The sequence below is a fragment of the Sylvia atricapilla genome, chromosome 21 (assembly GCF_009819655.1).
Source record: "Sylvia atricapilla isolate bSylAtr1 chromosome 21, bSylAtr1.pri, whole genome shotgun sequence".
Classification (NCBI taxonomy): Eukaryota; Metazoa; Chordata; class Aves; order Passeriformes; family Sylviidae; genus Sylvia; species Sylvia atricapilla.
Genome location: NC_089160.1, coordinates 8,295,260 through 8,311,829, shown reverse-complemented (window position 1 = coordinate 8,311,829; position 16,570 = coordinate 8,295,260). Strand labels below are relative to the sequence as shown.

The 16,570-nt window shown below is 36.6% G+C and overlaps 1 protein-coding gene across 1 annotated transcript in view; it reads right to left on the bottom strand.

The window, feature by feature from the left end:
• Window positions 1-474: 474 nt before the first annotated feature.
• The window catches only part of LOC136370606 (probable global transcription activator SNF2L1), a 28,261-nt gene continuing 12,165 nt past the window's right edge, over window positions 475-16,570 (bottom strand). The window contains exons 14-24 of the mRNA XM_066334116.1: window positions 16,357-16,489; window positions 15,242-15,390; window positions 14,500-14,619; window positions 14,116-14,226; window positions 13,845-13,958; window positions 13,506-13,628; window positions 11,866-11,998; window positions 10,998-11,116; window positions 10,597-10,809; window positions 5,316-5,426; window positions 475-4,644 (exon numbers count right to left, since the gene is read on the bottom strand). Coding sequence (XP_066190213.1) covers window positions 4,573-4,644; window positions 5,316-5,426; window positions 10,597-10,809; window positions 10,998-11,116; window positions 11,866-11,998; window positions 13,506-13,628; window positions 13,845-13,958; window positions 14,116-14,226; window positions 14,500-14,619; window positions 15,242-15,390; window positions 16,357-16,489 — 1,398 coding nt within the window. The 3' untranslated portion in view covers window positions 475-4,572. The remainder of the gene's footprint in view (window positions 4,645-5,315; window positions 5,427-10,596; window positions 10,810-10,997; window positions 11,117-11,865; window positions 11,999-13,505; window positions 13,629-13,844; window positions 13,959-14,115; window positions 14,227-14,499; window positions 14,620-15,241; window positions 15,391-16,356; window positions 16,490-16,570) is intronic.

Below are 16,570 nucleotides of genomic sequence, written 5' to 3'. Positions count from 1 at the left end.
CAGCAACTTACAGTGGCTTTACTCTCAATTTCCATTTGCTAGCAATAAAAATAGATAGATCCAGACATCCATCTCCAGTTAATTACATGCAGATTTTCCCAGTCCAGCTCTCAGAGGCAGTTTTTCCCAGGATTCAGCCTTTTCTCTCCCCATTTCAAATACTGAACAGGGAGCCTGCTGTGAGAGCAGGGCTTGCAAAGGGCCTGGGCACTGTGCCAAGACACCTCATCTGTTAATTTGGACAGCTTTCCAAGGAGCCTCCACATGAAAATACCCATGATGTCAACTGACCCAGCAGGATTTGAAATAAGGCCTAGAAGCAAAGGCTTAGTCCCAGCTAAGAGCACATCACACACCTGTGCATCTTCCTGCTCCTGAATCCAGCACCCTTCCATCCCAACACCAGCCAGGATTTAAAGCCAGTTATAATAACAACCAAGTCACAGATCCGTGTACTAGAATGACCAGAAGACATCAGGTTCATATTAACTTTTATTTTCGTGTATGTACAACTTAAGAAACAAATCCCAGATTGAAAAAGTTCAGAAATTATCTTGAGCAACACAACACTGACATACCTTTGAGGCAGCAAATATTACTCCTATTAAGGCTCTCATGAAAGGATGGATACCATGCAAATGCAATTAAAGAGTACATTACATTTCAAAATATGCAAACTAAGTTCAACTTTAAGTCTCTCAAAAAAGAACATATCAAACATCAGAACAATGAGCCACAAACACATTTACAGACATGCTTGAAGGTAAGTGTGTGGACCAGATAAAATTCAGTAAAATGTAACAACTGCCAATCTCTCTTTAGTCAGATCAGAACTACAGTTGGTCATCAATCCCTTCCAGCATCACAACTGCTAATGGGTGCACGAACCTCATCATTTTGCATTCACATAAATGGGTATTGACTGCAAAATTCCACCTTTTTTCAACCTGTAATGCTTTGGCATTTCTTTCTCATCACTGAAAGTACTTAATCTCTCTACTGAACGTGGGCAGGAGGCATGCACAGAGTGCCTGTAACACAGCAGCACACAGCAGGAACTGCAGGCACTGCACAACAAAGTTACTTCCACTCATGCCAAACTAATTTTTGCTTTTATAGAGACTTCACATAGCTACAAAGCTACAAATATATAAAAGAATATATAAAAGCAAAAGTCAGTTTGGCATCACCATCAGGGACTTAGAGAGATTGTGATTAATTTCTATATAATGTACTCGTTGCTCATCATCTCAAAGAGTGATAGCTGCTTTTTTCTTAAACCCTTACCAGCATTAGCACTAAATCAAACAAGCAATGCTAATCTACAAGAAAAAAAATCCTCACTTAATATTGTAGTATAGTAACACCATTTGTGCAAACCAGCATCTGAATATGGTCTAACACCAACAAGAAATTAATTTCTTCTGTGTCATTGTAGCGAACTGAAATTAAACACAATGAAGGAGGTTAGCAGCAATATGCTAGTGATGACACCAAAAAAGTAACTCAAAAATAAAAGGACTAGTAAGTAGGAAATGATGAAAATGTGGAAAGGAAACCAGCACAATTGCTGTGACCTCTCCCAGGATGTTACATGCACTGCCTGGTGAGTCAAAGGTGCTAGGTGACTTTCTTCAAGCCTCATGTTTATACAATCAAATTTTACTTGTCCACTGAAAAGGAAATAAATTAATTTTCAAAATGTTTTATCTTGCAGCATTTTTGGCAACTCTAAAATTGCCTAAAGGCCCAAACTTTTCAGAAGTTTTCTATCACACAACACTCAGTGCTTACTAATTTCGTACAAACAGTATTCCTCGCCTAAGAAAATAACAGTTAAAAGTAGGAGGATTCTTTCATTTCTGTCACCTAATTTTGAGTCACAGCAGCATGTAATTTGATACTGCTAGGCACACACTTGTGTGTTGGTATCTGCAACTGGAAGAATGAAAAAGGGAAGAGAAAGATCCATTTTCCTTTAATCCTGACCAGCAGCTGTTAGCAATTTTCTTTAGTTATCACTGTAGGACATGATGGATGAGAAGGCTCAATCTGCTAGGAGCTGGTTTATAACGTCCAAGTGCTCTCAAGGACTGTTGTTCAACAGCACATTCACTTTAACTAGGGACTACAGACTTGCAAGAGGTAACAGCTCCTGGGAGAATCTATCATTCTTCAGAGGAGCTGTCTGATCAAGGGATAAGATCTGAAAGAACAATTGCATGATATTTTCTATACAGTTTGTGTATCAGGTCATTGACACAAATGAACATTAACTCAAACCAAGAAATCTGCATAAAACATGTTGAGATAATACCATTTTAAGACTTCCATACACTTTGCAACACAGAGAAACTGCATACACAAAAACATGCAAGTCAAACAAAGCTAATCTACAATAAACAAAACCAGAACACACTCATTTCAAGGCTTAAAACATTAAAATACTCATCCAATGCTAAATAAGAGCAACAGAATAAGCTCTAGACCTAGCCAGGTAATTCCATAAACATTTCAATTGGCTCTTTCAGCCTTTATTTCCCATCTCTTTTAACTTGTTTTTATCATTTCAGGCCATAAAGTTAGTGAGTGGCACATGAGCCAAAAAGCAAATGTAAATAAGGCATCTTCCTCTCTCTATTAACAGGAATACTCCAGGGATTTGTGGTTATATATGCATGTAGCTGCACAGCCTTTTTCCATAATTACATGGGATGCCCTCCTCCCAGGAATAAAGCAGGATATTAACTGCTCCAGTACCAGAACCACATTCTGAGGAGACCTGAGAGTTTCTTTCCTGAGCACTCCCGTCCCACCTGGGCTGCACATTCCATTAAAAACATGCTCTGACCATGACCAATCTCCTGCCTGTAAGGAGCCCCATCATTATCAGATGTACCTTTCAACTCATCAGATGAAGTTAACTGACAAATAACAAGTCTTACAAATATAAACCCAGCAAAACAATTAACGTGGTCCCTGGACAAAAGCTACATTCCAAAATACAGAATCTAACTTTTTGAATTATCTTTTGAAATGCTCAACCAATCATCACACCCATTTTGCCCCAAACCTTTAACAGACACTACAAAAAAAGCTGGAAATTCCTTATCAAACTTAGAGATACTAATCCCAGAAAACTTCAAAGACATACCAGTATATTTTAAATGACATAGAAGAATATGGGCAGAGCTCAAGAACTTTATTTTATAAAGCCCTATATTTTACAAACACAGAAGAAGGTAGCAAATGCAAAGCACAAAATACAAAGAGTAAAGAGGTTTCTTTATCTCAAAACACCTCAAACCACTGAAGGAAGCAAACTGCACTAGAAGAAGTTTACAAGTAGTCTTCAAGAGAAGTACCATGTAAAGCACACTGCATTAATCTAGACCTGACATTATGAGGGCATGTCTCACTGTACTAAACACCAGATCAGAGACAGAACATGAAAGTAAAACATCAGATGTCACAGTCACTGTTCCACTGATCCGGGAAAGGCAGAGACTCCGAAGTGAGCAGGAACTGTGAACCTGCTTAATAAAGGCCATTCTTGCAAAGTCAAAAAAATCATACATCCAACACTTTCATCCCTTCATTAAAATAGAAATACTAAAAAGGAGCACTCCATAACATATCCCCATTGCTTCTGACTGACATGTTGAATAAAAGGGAAAAGAAGAACTTCAGCAGAGATAATTAGAGCAACGAAGATCTTTCAGCACAAGGCAGCAGAGCTGAGGAGCCTACCAACCAGAAAGTGAATTATTTTGTTTGCTACTTCAACAACCAGAAGCTGTGAGCTGACTTCTTCCTTTCATGAGGCAAAGGAAAGTTTTCATCTAGAGGCCATTCTGAGAAACACATCACTCTGTGTTTAAGGATGTATCCCAGCAGAAACCACTCAAAGAAAAACACAATGTGCATTTGCCGGGTTTCCTTCTGAACATTTCAGAGAAAATGTCCATTTAATTCAGAGAGCAAACAAGGATGTCAGTCTAATTAGATTTTGTTCTGTCATGCTCCTGATCCTGTCTAAGTACTCCTCTGAAAAAAATCTGATTGATGATGAAGGCACAATTATACAAACCTTAACATTCTCGCTAAATGCGGATATGCAAAAAAAAAAAAAAAGGAGAGAGGGTAGGGAAAACAAAAGTGAAGTATATTTCTCTTCAAATAATTAAGTCAGTTTATTTTCCAACAGCTATATAAATCTGAAATATGAAACAACAATAATACAGCTTTAGAATCTAGGTTTTCTTTCAAAGCAGCAGCATATAAAACATATAAAAGCTAAAACCTCAGCACAAGCTTCAAAAAACCAAGGACTGAGTGACTTTTGCCAAAGACATGAAACTCACAAAATACAGTACACAAAAATACTGGAATGCATAAGATATAAAGCTACACATTTTAGGTAAAGAAAGGCATTGTAAAGGATATAAAATTTGCAAAATTAAAGCATGGGACTTGGGGAAGAGTACCATGAATACAAAGAAGTTGGCAATTAATACACATGGATGGAGTGAAGAAAGTGGCAGTTTAATATTTAGCATTCAGTTTTCAGGTTCACGACTTCACTTTCTTAGCATCTTTTTTTCCAGAGTTCTCAGCAGCCAAATCTGCTTTTCTCTTCTGAGACTAAAGAGAAAAAAAAAAAAAGTATAAACTTAACAGGATAGTGGCATTATAAAAATAAAAATATTTAAATACATAACTGACTGTTCAAAAGGGAATGTATGACCCCAATGCATCCTAGATTTCAGTTCACCTTTGTAGGATATAATGGAAAGGCAAACATTAATCCCTGATGTAGACACTTAATTCTCCTACCCTTTTTATATCCTTAAAATCATTACATTGTCTCAGTGCAGGCACCACACATATCATGAACTGCACTTTGACTCACACACAGTTCTGTTCTAAAAATGACAACCCTTCAAAATAGAAGAAGCACTTTCATTTCTTCTTCCAGAAACTACTATGCAGGGGAGGAAACAACCTCTGAGAAGAAATTGAGGCAACATGGAATGTACATAAGTAGGCAGAGCAACTTTCTAAAAAGAGTCTTCCTCTGCTACTTAAACAAAAGACTCCTCAAAAAAACAGAAAGCCCCCAAACACTAGGCATTGGGAATACCTACCTAAGCAAATCTAGAAGAGCTGTGAATAGACAAATTTCAGAGTTTAACCTCTCACCTCATGGTCTGTGCCAATGCAATCAGTGCCTACCGTTACCCTCTACATTTTCTAAAACAATGTATAATTGAATTCTACCCCACTGGAAGTAAAGTAAGTGCTGCTAAACATACTGCTGTAACTTTTGCTCCTCTTTTCTTCTTTTCAGCTCTTTCTTTCTCCTCAATTTCCATGTTTTCTTTTTCTATTAATGATATGAGAGTGTTGCAGCGTCTCTGGAACTCCTAAAGAAAGAGAACACATCAAAATTTTAAGTAAATTGTACAACTTCTCTTGTTTAAATAAGTATGTTCAAAATCCTTTCACTTCAAAGCACTTCCATTTTCCTAAAATATCACTGGCTTAGTTACTATTAAGTGTCTTTACCTCAGTGTAACCTTTAGAAACAGAAAAGGATTTACTGTCCTCCCAACAAGGAGTGTTCAGGATTTTGTCTTCCAACCTGATATCCTAAAGACTTATGTGATCTTTCATCTTGGTTAATGAAGCAAATTAAAGCCTGCCAGATTCTAGGAAAGAGGTCTTCAAATATATCTTTAAAGCAGAGAGAAAAGGAAGCAAAGCTATATCAAACAATACTTTTTGTGGCGAACAGATTAGGGTGGTTTATTTTGGTGAAAAGACATAGCAGAGCTGCAAACGTGCCAAAAAATCTATTCTATTGTGAACTCATTGTTGTGTTTTTATTCAAACAGGACCCAAGAGACAGTAGGCCCTAAGTGGTTTTAGCATCAAGACTTGCAAGCCATCTGAAAGCCATCAGGACTAAATGTCATAAGGCTGTTTACACATTAAGAAGTATTTCCAATATAACTCAAATATCTGCATTGCAGTTACTAATGGTTGGCTTGCTTAATAGAACTCACTTGAACTGGACAGTCTCTTGTACCCCATTTGAAAGAGAAAATCTCTCACTAAACAGTGTCTATTTTTATTATAATTATTCAGTTTATTCTGTGTATTATTGAGAACATGACTCCATGGGCTTTTCTTTCCAACTCAAGGCAGGAAACTCTCTTTTGAGGAAAAGAGGGGCACAAAAATATACGTCTCATCTCTGCTAAACTCAGAGAAGCCATTTTTGTAACACAGGCTATCCCAGAATTATCTAGCAGCATGTACCTTAACCCTACAATGGGCCCATTTGCAATGCAGTGAACAGGTGACCTTTTTGCCCAGAAATTAATCTCTATTTTCTCAGCATCTGTAAGCTGGGTATTGCCTCAGCCATCATGGTCCAGCATGGTGACAGACACTCGGTCACCTCTGTGCTCTCCTGACCCTGAACCTTCTCAAACAGGGAGGCATGTGACTCATCTTTGAGACACTCAAACCCTGAAGCTTAACGACATTCTTTAAGTTCTACAGTTTCCACAGATTCCTCTACAAAGGATGTTCCATGGCCTTGGGCAAAAACTGTGTAGTTCAGAATGGACAGAGAATCCTACCACCACTTGAATTCTTTTGTACCACACAAAAAAATCCTCAGGACATTTTTCTTTACAGCTCCCTTGCAGGAATGTTTCAGTGTCATGCTTGTAGCTTCAGCAAACAGAGTAGTGCAATAAGTCACTTTTATCACATCCCTGTAGCAATACCCCACATGCTCCAGTGAAGGTTAAACCACAAATTAGGGTGCCATGCTTGTGCCCTGGTCTGTAACAGCCCTTCTGCAGCTAAAACACTCTCAATTTCAATCAAAGTCCCTCAAAGTCCACCCAAATGGCAACTTTTAGATAAAAAAGCAACAACTCTGAGTCAACTTGAGTTCAAGCCATCCCAATATATATCAAAACCCCAAATACACAACAAGAGAGCCTCTGTCCCAAAAACCTACACTCTACAGACAAACAGAGATGAAAAAAGACCAATATAAAATGATGACTGTCAATATGCCAGAAGCATTTACATCATTTAAATTTGTGTGTATTGCACTCAGACTTAGGAGCAGAGGTAAAGAGTGATGACAAGCTGCTTCATCATCATCATCTGGATTTTTTTTTGTAGCGTATGAGAAATGGGATTGTGTTAAACTCAAAACAAGCAACTTATCAGAAAGGACTAAGAAATAACCTTGATCCACTTGTCTAAGGCACTCAGGAAGATCCTCCTCTTTCCTGAGGACAAATGCTTGCATAAATACACACATTTATAAAGTGTTCAGGTTCATGGTTAGACTTTCCAGATGGACTACAGCTCCGAAGCATCTGTTGTGGACAGTGGATGGACTCAAGAACAATTTTCTCGGGAGAATCACAGGATCTGCTGACAGTGAGATGTGACATGCCCACAGGTTTCTTGTACATCTACCATGAAAAAGAATCTGAGCAATAAATCCTGCACTAAGCTACTGAAAATTCAATATAGACTGCTGCATTCCATTTTAGTGCTGCAAAAATACTTATTTAAAACATCTTGCACTTTCAGAGATGAGTCTTTTACTTTGTGTGGCCCGGTATTTTTCTCTTTTGGATGGAAAGAGAGAAGATGTACTTTGCTCAGCCCCTCAGAGCTATAAAGACCTGGATTGCAATAAATAAGATGGGAGCACTGAAGCATTGCCTTCTGCATGGCTGGAGGCAGAGATGCTGACTTGGGAGCAAAGGCAGCCTCAGCTCTGTCCACAGGCTTGGCTATTCCTGTATTTACTAAGGAGTCATTTGTCTTATGCTGGGGAGTGTTTGCAGAAAGCTAAAAGAGAATATGCATAATTTATGACTTCAGAGAATGGATACATGTGTTTCACTACTGTCATGGTATTTTACATTCCTCCTGCATGGACAGAAATTAAAAAAACCCACCACCACAAAACACCTGTGCTCAATTTAAAAAGAAAAAAAAAAAAATTACAATCTTGGGCACTCGTGGACTTACATTTTTGATAAACCATTTGATTTTGAAAGAATTAAATGAAGCAGGATTTGGTTTTTGAAGAGAAATCTTCAGGAGAAGAAACAGAAATAATAAGATGGAAGATAAATTAGCTATTTACATGGAATTCAAGAGACATCTAGTGGTCAGAACACAAAGCTCTCTCAAAGAGCCTGCTAAGCCCTTCTCAGAATTATGCTGCCCTTTTTATCTTGCTTCTTATGATTGTTTTAAATGATCACATCTGAATTTCAGCATTTTAGGAAGTCTTCTCCACATTTGCTGAACTGATTTACTCCTCTATAAATATTTGTATTTATACTTCATTCATTATAATTATCATGTGACTTTCCAGCACATTTCTTTACCCCAAAAAAAAAAAAAAAATTCACCAAACTAGTACAAAATGGATCCCTAGAAATTAATACCTCCACAAATGTCAGGACATTAGAATGTATCAGCTATTTTACTAAACTATACAGAACATGATAATTTAGAACATTCCAGAAAATTAAATTCACATTGAAAGTGAAAGATTTGAAAGATTGTTTTAAGTTCGTATTTCCATATTATTCTTTCTCAACTATGTAGTAGCAGAAAAACTAAAATTATTAATGGATAGAATTTTAAAAGAAAACCTAAGCCAAACAATTCACTATATTACCTGTGTCTCAATTTCAGCATTAAGACACCACAGAACATATTTCTATCCCCTTTAAAAAAATAGATACTGAACATAAGGATCTGCAAGACTTAAATTGAATATTTAACTCTACCCCTGACAACTACATATCAACTAATATTAAACACTGAGCTACATTTTTAATTTCTAGTACCCATTTCTATGATTTATTTAAATAGATTCCTGCATTAGATAACTTAAAAGAAGCTTCTTAATGTACTAAATATTGCAGGCTTCTCTCTTTATGGACATAATTTTAAACTCCAGTATTTCTTCAAACAGACATTTTAGTAAGAAATACTTGTAATTCTTTTTAATTAAGGGCTAACTCCTGCCCTAGCCAGAAACACTTCAAATGCTGAAATATCAAGTAAAAAGTGTATTGCATAATTCCAAGTAGTACTGGGAAAAGCAAATATACCCACCTGTTCAAATACACATCTTGAATATTTTATCTTACGTTTTATTCATTCTTAGTACAGTACCCAGAGCTCTGAAAGAACATTCTCTCAGACAAACAAATCCTGAGGTCAGGAGATAAAGACAAACAGGTCGAAAGAACTGAGCAAAAACGTCAGGGCAGATCCAACAGCCTTTTATCATTGAAAGACTCCCATTTTCTAATGTTGATACCTACAAACATTAATATTTGCAACCACTAAGGCTTCTATTAGTGTTATCAACTCCTGCTTAATGACTAAATTAAAAATGAATGGCTCTGCTCTAAAATTCTGAGTACTAGTCTACTTGCTATTGACCTTGTATTATATTCTCTAAACACAAACAAAGTTTCCAGTAAAGTATACTTAAAGAAATTTAAGCACTTGCATGGGATAATCCACACATTCACAACTACAAAGCACATTTTAAACCTATGATTAATTCCTATGTGAATCACTAACTTTTCTCATGCTGTTAGAAATTAAATACCATATTGGAAAAGCTGCTTCCTTCTCCAAGTATATTCTTCAGATGCTTTCAGTCTTTAATATTATCCAACAACTCTAAAAAGGCGATATTTTAAGAGACACTGTTTGGTAAAACACTAGGTTTGAAATAAAAGTAACAAGGATATTTGTAAGTCGAGTCTACCTCTGCATTAATCCCTTCAGGTAACTTGGGACTTCAGTTTGGCAGGTTTTCTAATCTGTTTCACTTGTATTGTGTTTCCTCTGTATTAAGGCAAAAAGTTACTTAAAAAAACAGAAATAAAAATAAAACCCAAAGTTATTCCTTCAGCATTTGTCTCCTAAACAAATTTTATGAGGTGGTGCTAACAAAAAAGAACAAGATACTCCTCATGTTACACCTTGAGTGGTACCCTATGAGTGGTACCCACCATGGCAGTTCTGGATTTGATGAACCAGCTGTATTGTGGTTTTTCTGTACTAAGACAAAAGGTTACTTTAAAAAATAGAAATTAAAATAAAACGCAAAGTTACTCTGTTGGAACCCTGGAGACTTAATATTTCAGCCAATTTAACCCTAACCCTAACCTCAGCCAAGATAAAGCAAGCAGAACTGTAACATTACTCTTTCAGCATTTGTTCCCTCAACAGATTTTACATGGTGGTGCTAATAAAGGAGAACAGGTTAATACATCACATGGAGATGCGATGCCCTAGTCCCTGTGAGGGGTACACACCACGGCAGTCCTGGATTTGATGAACCAGTTGTATTGTGTTTTTTCTGTACTAAGAAAAAAGGTTACTTTAAAAGAAATAGAAATTAAAATAAACCCCAGAGTTACTCTTTCAGCATTTGGCTCCTAAACCAATTTTAAGAGGTGGAGCTAACAAAAAAGAAGACGACAGCCCCCAGACCCCGTGAGGGGTACCCACCATGGCAGTCCTGGATTTGATGAACCAGTCGAACCTGAACTGAGGCGCGTTGCGCACGCACTGCCTCAGCTCCTCGTACAAGTTCTCCTTGTCAAAGCCCATCTTGTGCAGCATGCAGATCAGAAACCTGTCCTCCTCCTCCGTGTAGTTTTTCCCTTTGTTTGTTCCGTACTGAATACGCAGCTGATGAAAAGGTGCTTTGTACCTTGCAATCTGAGCACAAAAAAATAAGGGGTAATAAACGTACAATGGTACATCAAGGAATTGTTACATGATACTGGGGATCACTGCTAGATTGTATACTACATAAAAAGACAGAGCTCTCATCCCCAATTATTCCTTTTCTGAAGAATTTTTTGAAATAAGTCAGCTACAGAAAACAAAAACCCTGGAATAATTACTTTGGCGTCAAGGGCTTTCTTGATACTGATCCTCCGTTGAATTCTTGCCTCTCCTCGTTCAATTTGAGCCATAATCCTCTCAATGTCCTGTAGTTCATTGCAACGTTCCCAGAAAACAGCTAAAAACAAAACAAAATTGTTGAATATAATCTTTTCCTCTGCTCTTATGGCTTTACTGTCAAGATACTCAGGAAAAAAAAAATTTAGCTTGTCTTTCCATTAAATCTTAAACAGTGAGCTAATGCTCTCCAGTTTACTATGCCATCCAAAAATGATGCTTGCACTGCCTCTTTATTCAGTATCTTTAAAAGTTAACTGTAAGCAAAGGCTTAGTAAAAATCCTAACAAAATTTACATGCAACATAATGAATTGTAAAATACATTCAGCACTTTGAAAGGAACTCTTGTGGAGCTCTTTCTTTTTAACTACAGGAAGAACATTGCGAAGTTGATTTTATGAAGGTGTTTAGTAAAATTATATCCAAGGCTGACAGAGGAAGAAATCTCAAAAGCACTGTATAAATACAAAAGACAAAGATACAGTGTAGTAGGTAAAATTGAGACACAGCATGAAGAATCACATTGGCACTATAAAGGAAACTCATGATTTCACAACTCCATGTTGTCAGTGAAAATTAATTATGTCAAATTCTAAATCTTGACCAAGAAGGGCTAAAGGCAGCTGGAGGTCTCAGTTATATGCTGCAAAAATCAATCTTTTTAATAGAATTTAGTCTTCTGAAAAAAAAATGGCATGCTTTAACAAAAAAAAAAAAAATTCATAAAGGCATCCAAATTCTCTATCTTGTAATTCTGAAAGAGCACATAGCAAAAATAAAAAATAAATATATTTCAAAATATCACAAACCTGAGTACTCAATAACCTCCTCAGGTGACTTCCCTTCCACCTCACGGGCAATATTGTCTATATCATCACGACCGTATTTCTCATTAGCTTTAATGAACTGGTTAAAATCTCTTTTATTCCAGTTTGTAAAACCCTGTAAGCAAAAAGAAATCAGGAAGGTGGTATCAGGCAGGAAGGGAAGCATTTTCCAAAATTTTGATTTATTTATGTACCATTTGCTCCTCTGCACCAACCCATAACTAGAATGGCTAATGGTCTTTCAGGATTTCCATAAACTTGAGTTATCCAGGGCTTATTACTGAATCATTAAAAGTCTAAAGAGTTATTTTTGGGCATGACTCCACATGCATTAGTAAGAGCTTTTTATCCTTTTCTTTTTAAGGTCTTTGTGCTATTTCTCCAAAGAAACAAGCTGTGACAGCCACCCTTCTGCAGATACAAGCTGCACACTTCAGAGAAGTACAAGGTGCAGCATTGCAAGTGTCAGCACAAGTATCTAAAGCAAGAGCTCCTACTTCAGACATTTAACAAACCTGGAAGCAGACAAACAGCTGGATGAAAGCACAAGGATGTCAAAAAAAGATCTCTAAAGTCTAAAAAGATGCAATCAAATGGAAACTCTAAAGCGCTGTCAAACAGAATTTGTTATGTACCAAAGAAATCAATCCCAAACTGAACAAGCGAGGTGCAATGCACAAAAAACATCACCTAAGAAAGAGACATCACAATTTAAAGACAGGGAAAGCAGAAACTGCCAAGAACAAACAAAACAATCACATGCCTGGGCAATAATCTGTAGTGCACTGAGCTTCCTTCATCACAGAAACGCATTTACAAGAATTGTGTCAGTTCCTCAGCTGAATAAGCTCACTCCACAATCAGCATGTTCAGAGTCAGTCTAACATACACAATACAACTATTTCTTTTTAATCATTAACAGTAGTACTGATATGCACATCAGCACCAGCTTAAATATTTCTTCTGCTATAGATAGGTGAAATTAATAGTGAAACTGTGACCTTGCCATTTTCTTCCAACGTACACTATCCTCAATTCTTTTACAGAAAATTTTCTGAATCAAAGAATCCTGTGACTTTGAGACAACACCTTTCTCCTTAACAATCAGCTTTTAATAAGCCCACTCAGCAGGATAATCAGCTAAAAGGTCAAGAAACTAGTCAGTGACAGAAGTTCAGTCCCAGAATAAAAACAACACGCCTAACAACTCAACTAGGACAAAATTAATGGATGTGACATGCCTTAGACACCTGCAAAAACACCATGTGTGTTGACACAGGCTTGTCCTGATTCAAACCCTTTTTGATTAAAAAATAAAAAACCGCAAGCTTTAAGCATGAAGAAGTAGTCCACTGATTGGATTACTGCATGCATTGCTGGGTAGCACATCCACTATACAAGCTGCTGCCTCAAATGTTCAAGGACTTTCAAGGAAATAAACAGTAGATAAACTTGTTCAAGGACAGGAAAGGTCCCTCAAAGCAAAACAAATCAAAATCATTACATCATGTGTGTGTTCTTCTTTCAACAATATCAGCATAGCTTTTCTGTGTGTATTTACCATTATTTATATTCCATACTAGCAAAAACTTAATTAAATACTTCAGCTGATTTTATTTTACCTGTGTTAAAAGCTTTTCTTTCTCCTCACTTTCCTCAGTATTCAGAGGCATAGACTCATCTATCTTCTTCTGTTCCTCCTTTTGTACCTGAGCTGCATTTGGAAGGTCAGGATTCCTGGGGACCTAAAATCAGGGGTATCAAAAAGCAGTAGTTATCAAAAAGTATCAAAAAGCAATGTTATTTCAGGGATTGCATTCTAAAAGTACTAATGTGTACAAGTTACCAAACGTGTTCCACCTAGATTCAGATCTTATTGCTCCTCCCAAGAACAGGACTGGATTTAAGTTGAGTTCATCATGCATTTCATTGATTTGAAAAGAAAAAAAAAAATCCATTACCTTATATCCAATAGTTTTACGATAATACAGAATCTCTTTTTCCAGAAGTTCAAATAACCGTGGTGGGAAGAATTGAAAATCCTGAATATTTGGTTGTTTTGGAGGTCGTGGAGCCTTGAAAAACAGATACATCAACATGATAGAAGCTTAACTCTTCTGCAGTGGCAATCTATGACTTTGTAAATATACAGGGGTAGAGCAGGGGCTGCAGCATGGGACAGGAGGGGAAAAGAACAACATAAAACTCTTCCATAACTTGTCAGCTTCTCACCTTTGGGACTTTTGGCTCACTGACACGGAGGGCTTCTCTGAAATAAGCATCCACTGCGTAATTGGCTTTGCGTTCTCTTTTTGGAGGCTCAATCCATTCCATCATGCTCAGCTTCACACAGAACAGAAGAAAAAGATACTTTAAGTAACTGTTTGCTTCCCTAAAGTCACAAGAATAATGACTAATGTGGCACTGCAAAACAGGAATGTGATTTTGCACAGCAAATCTAGTGATAGGGCTCAATAATTTGGATGCTACAACAGAGCTCAAAAATAAACTAGAAATTATAGCTGATTATGACAAGTATTTAAGCACTTAAAATTAACTTGTGGCTTTTATGCTTGCATCTCTAAATTGAACTCTTAAACGCTACAAAAACATTACCTTTTGTTTTTCTCTGTAATCTTCACCTTCAAAGTTGTACAAGCTCATCTCTGTGTCCATAGTGAAATTTCGTAGGGAGCTCTCTCCCATTTTCTGCAATCGTTCGTTCATTTCAGCTGTCTAAAAACAGAGGAAGATAAAATAGCTGGAGTGAGCCTAAAAGTATCTTATCTGAAGAAACAGCTTTCATCATTACTACAACATTCTCAACATCTTTTTCTGATTTTGACTTCTACTTACATTTTCTTCCAAAGAGAAATACCCACCGTCCTTTTCAATTTAGAGCAATTTGGCTTCAAGACTCTCCATGAAACTAAATTTATTATGCCAGGATGTAGTCCTACAACTGTAAAATTTAAATTAAACTTATGTTCACCTCCTTGGAGCTGAAATGGCAGCTCATTTTTTCACAGAGCTCTCTATTACCTAATGAAGTTCCATAAAAACTATGTCTATAAGAATTGTTGGCATTAAATTTATGTTCTTCTAAAAAGACCACAAAGTATATGATATTATGATATTATCATATTAAGATCTGTTATCATATTAATATCTATTATCATATTAAAATCTGATCAGAATGAACCTTAAAAATAATTACAATCACTAATTCTACTTCTTCAAAATATTTTGAAGTCATTTAAAATAGCAGACATAGTGAAGTAATAATAGATTTACTTCATCAGATCGCATTCCATTTAGTGCATTGTCTTTTGAAATCCATATTAAACAGTTCTCTAACCTTCTTTTCACCTCTTTCCAGAATAGTGGTTATATCTTCTTCTGTCAGCTCGCTGTCTTTCGAAGCAAACACGTGCGTGGCCCCATGCCGGATCATCTGCAGCATCTCATCTTTTGCCAGTTTGTTGGACTGTTGGTCTATGAGCCTCCCTAAAATCACAAGGAATGTGTTCAAAGTTAAAATATGAGAGATTTAGCAGGACCAGGCAAGCAGTGGATTTTTTTTTTTTTTTTACTTCACTGACAAAACAAGAAAGGGAAAACAGAACAACCATACAGGAAAAAAAAAATACATTTCACTCAGGATGAGAATAAATGGAAGTCAGGAACTTCCATAAATAAAACAATTTTGACTAAAGCCATAACAGAAAACGTTTCACAATCAGATAATCTGAATTTTACATTTAAGATCAAATTCTTACAAAGTCAGCTGAACTTTTAGGATTGCAATCTTATCTCAAAATGAAAAATTACAAAGTATTCGATAATAACCACTAAGAAGTGCTTGACATTTTCTACATTCACATCACTGATTTCAACCCCATTTTCTGATTATTTTTCCCAAATTTTGAATTTCTGTCCCAAAATTTCACTTACGCTATCTCTTCTTATGCTATCAAAATTTTGGCCATCATCCTTTCAGCAGCCCACCCTTTAGTCAATACAAACAACCCTTAAAACCCAGCTTGAGTACCTCAGTTTTGAAAAACTATTCCCCTAAGTGCTTCTAAACAAAAGTAAATAAAGGGTGTTTTATTGTTCAGTTAATTTTTACGTGGTAAGAAACATGTATATCATTATTTCAACTGCCATGGAACATCCCTGATTTTATTTATTTTCTTTTTAACGTATCACAAAACTAAGCAACATCTCTCCAGCTGTAGTTTACTCTCCTCTTTTAGACTCACTCTAAGTCTATGTCTACATTAATTAGGCAAACAATTTAAAGATAATTCAGCTGAACAAATGAATACCTTGCAAATCAGGTTGAGTTAGCACACTGCTATTATACACAAGGCCTGCTTTCTCTACCACTGTACATTTGTACAGCTATTTAACCATACTTTAAGGGACTGAACAATTCTGTTGCAGACAAACATAGATAGCAGTTGATACCTTGTTGTATAACTATAGAGTCCAGCCTCAGTTTTATTTCAGCTCTTTCTACAATCCTCTCTTCAACAGTATTATCAGTGATAAGTCGAAACACCCGTACTGGTTTCTTTTGACCAATACGATGGGCACGGTCCTAACAAACATAAATCAATGAGTGTTCAGCAACAAGAACTCACAAGCAATAGACAAGTTAGCTTGCAGAAACAGCAGCCTC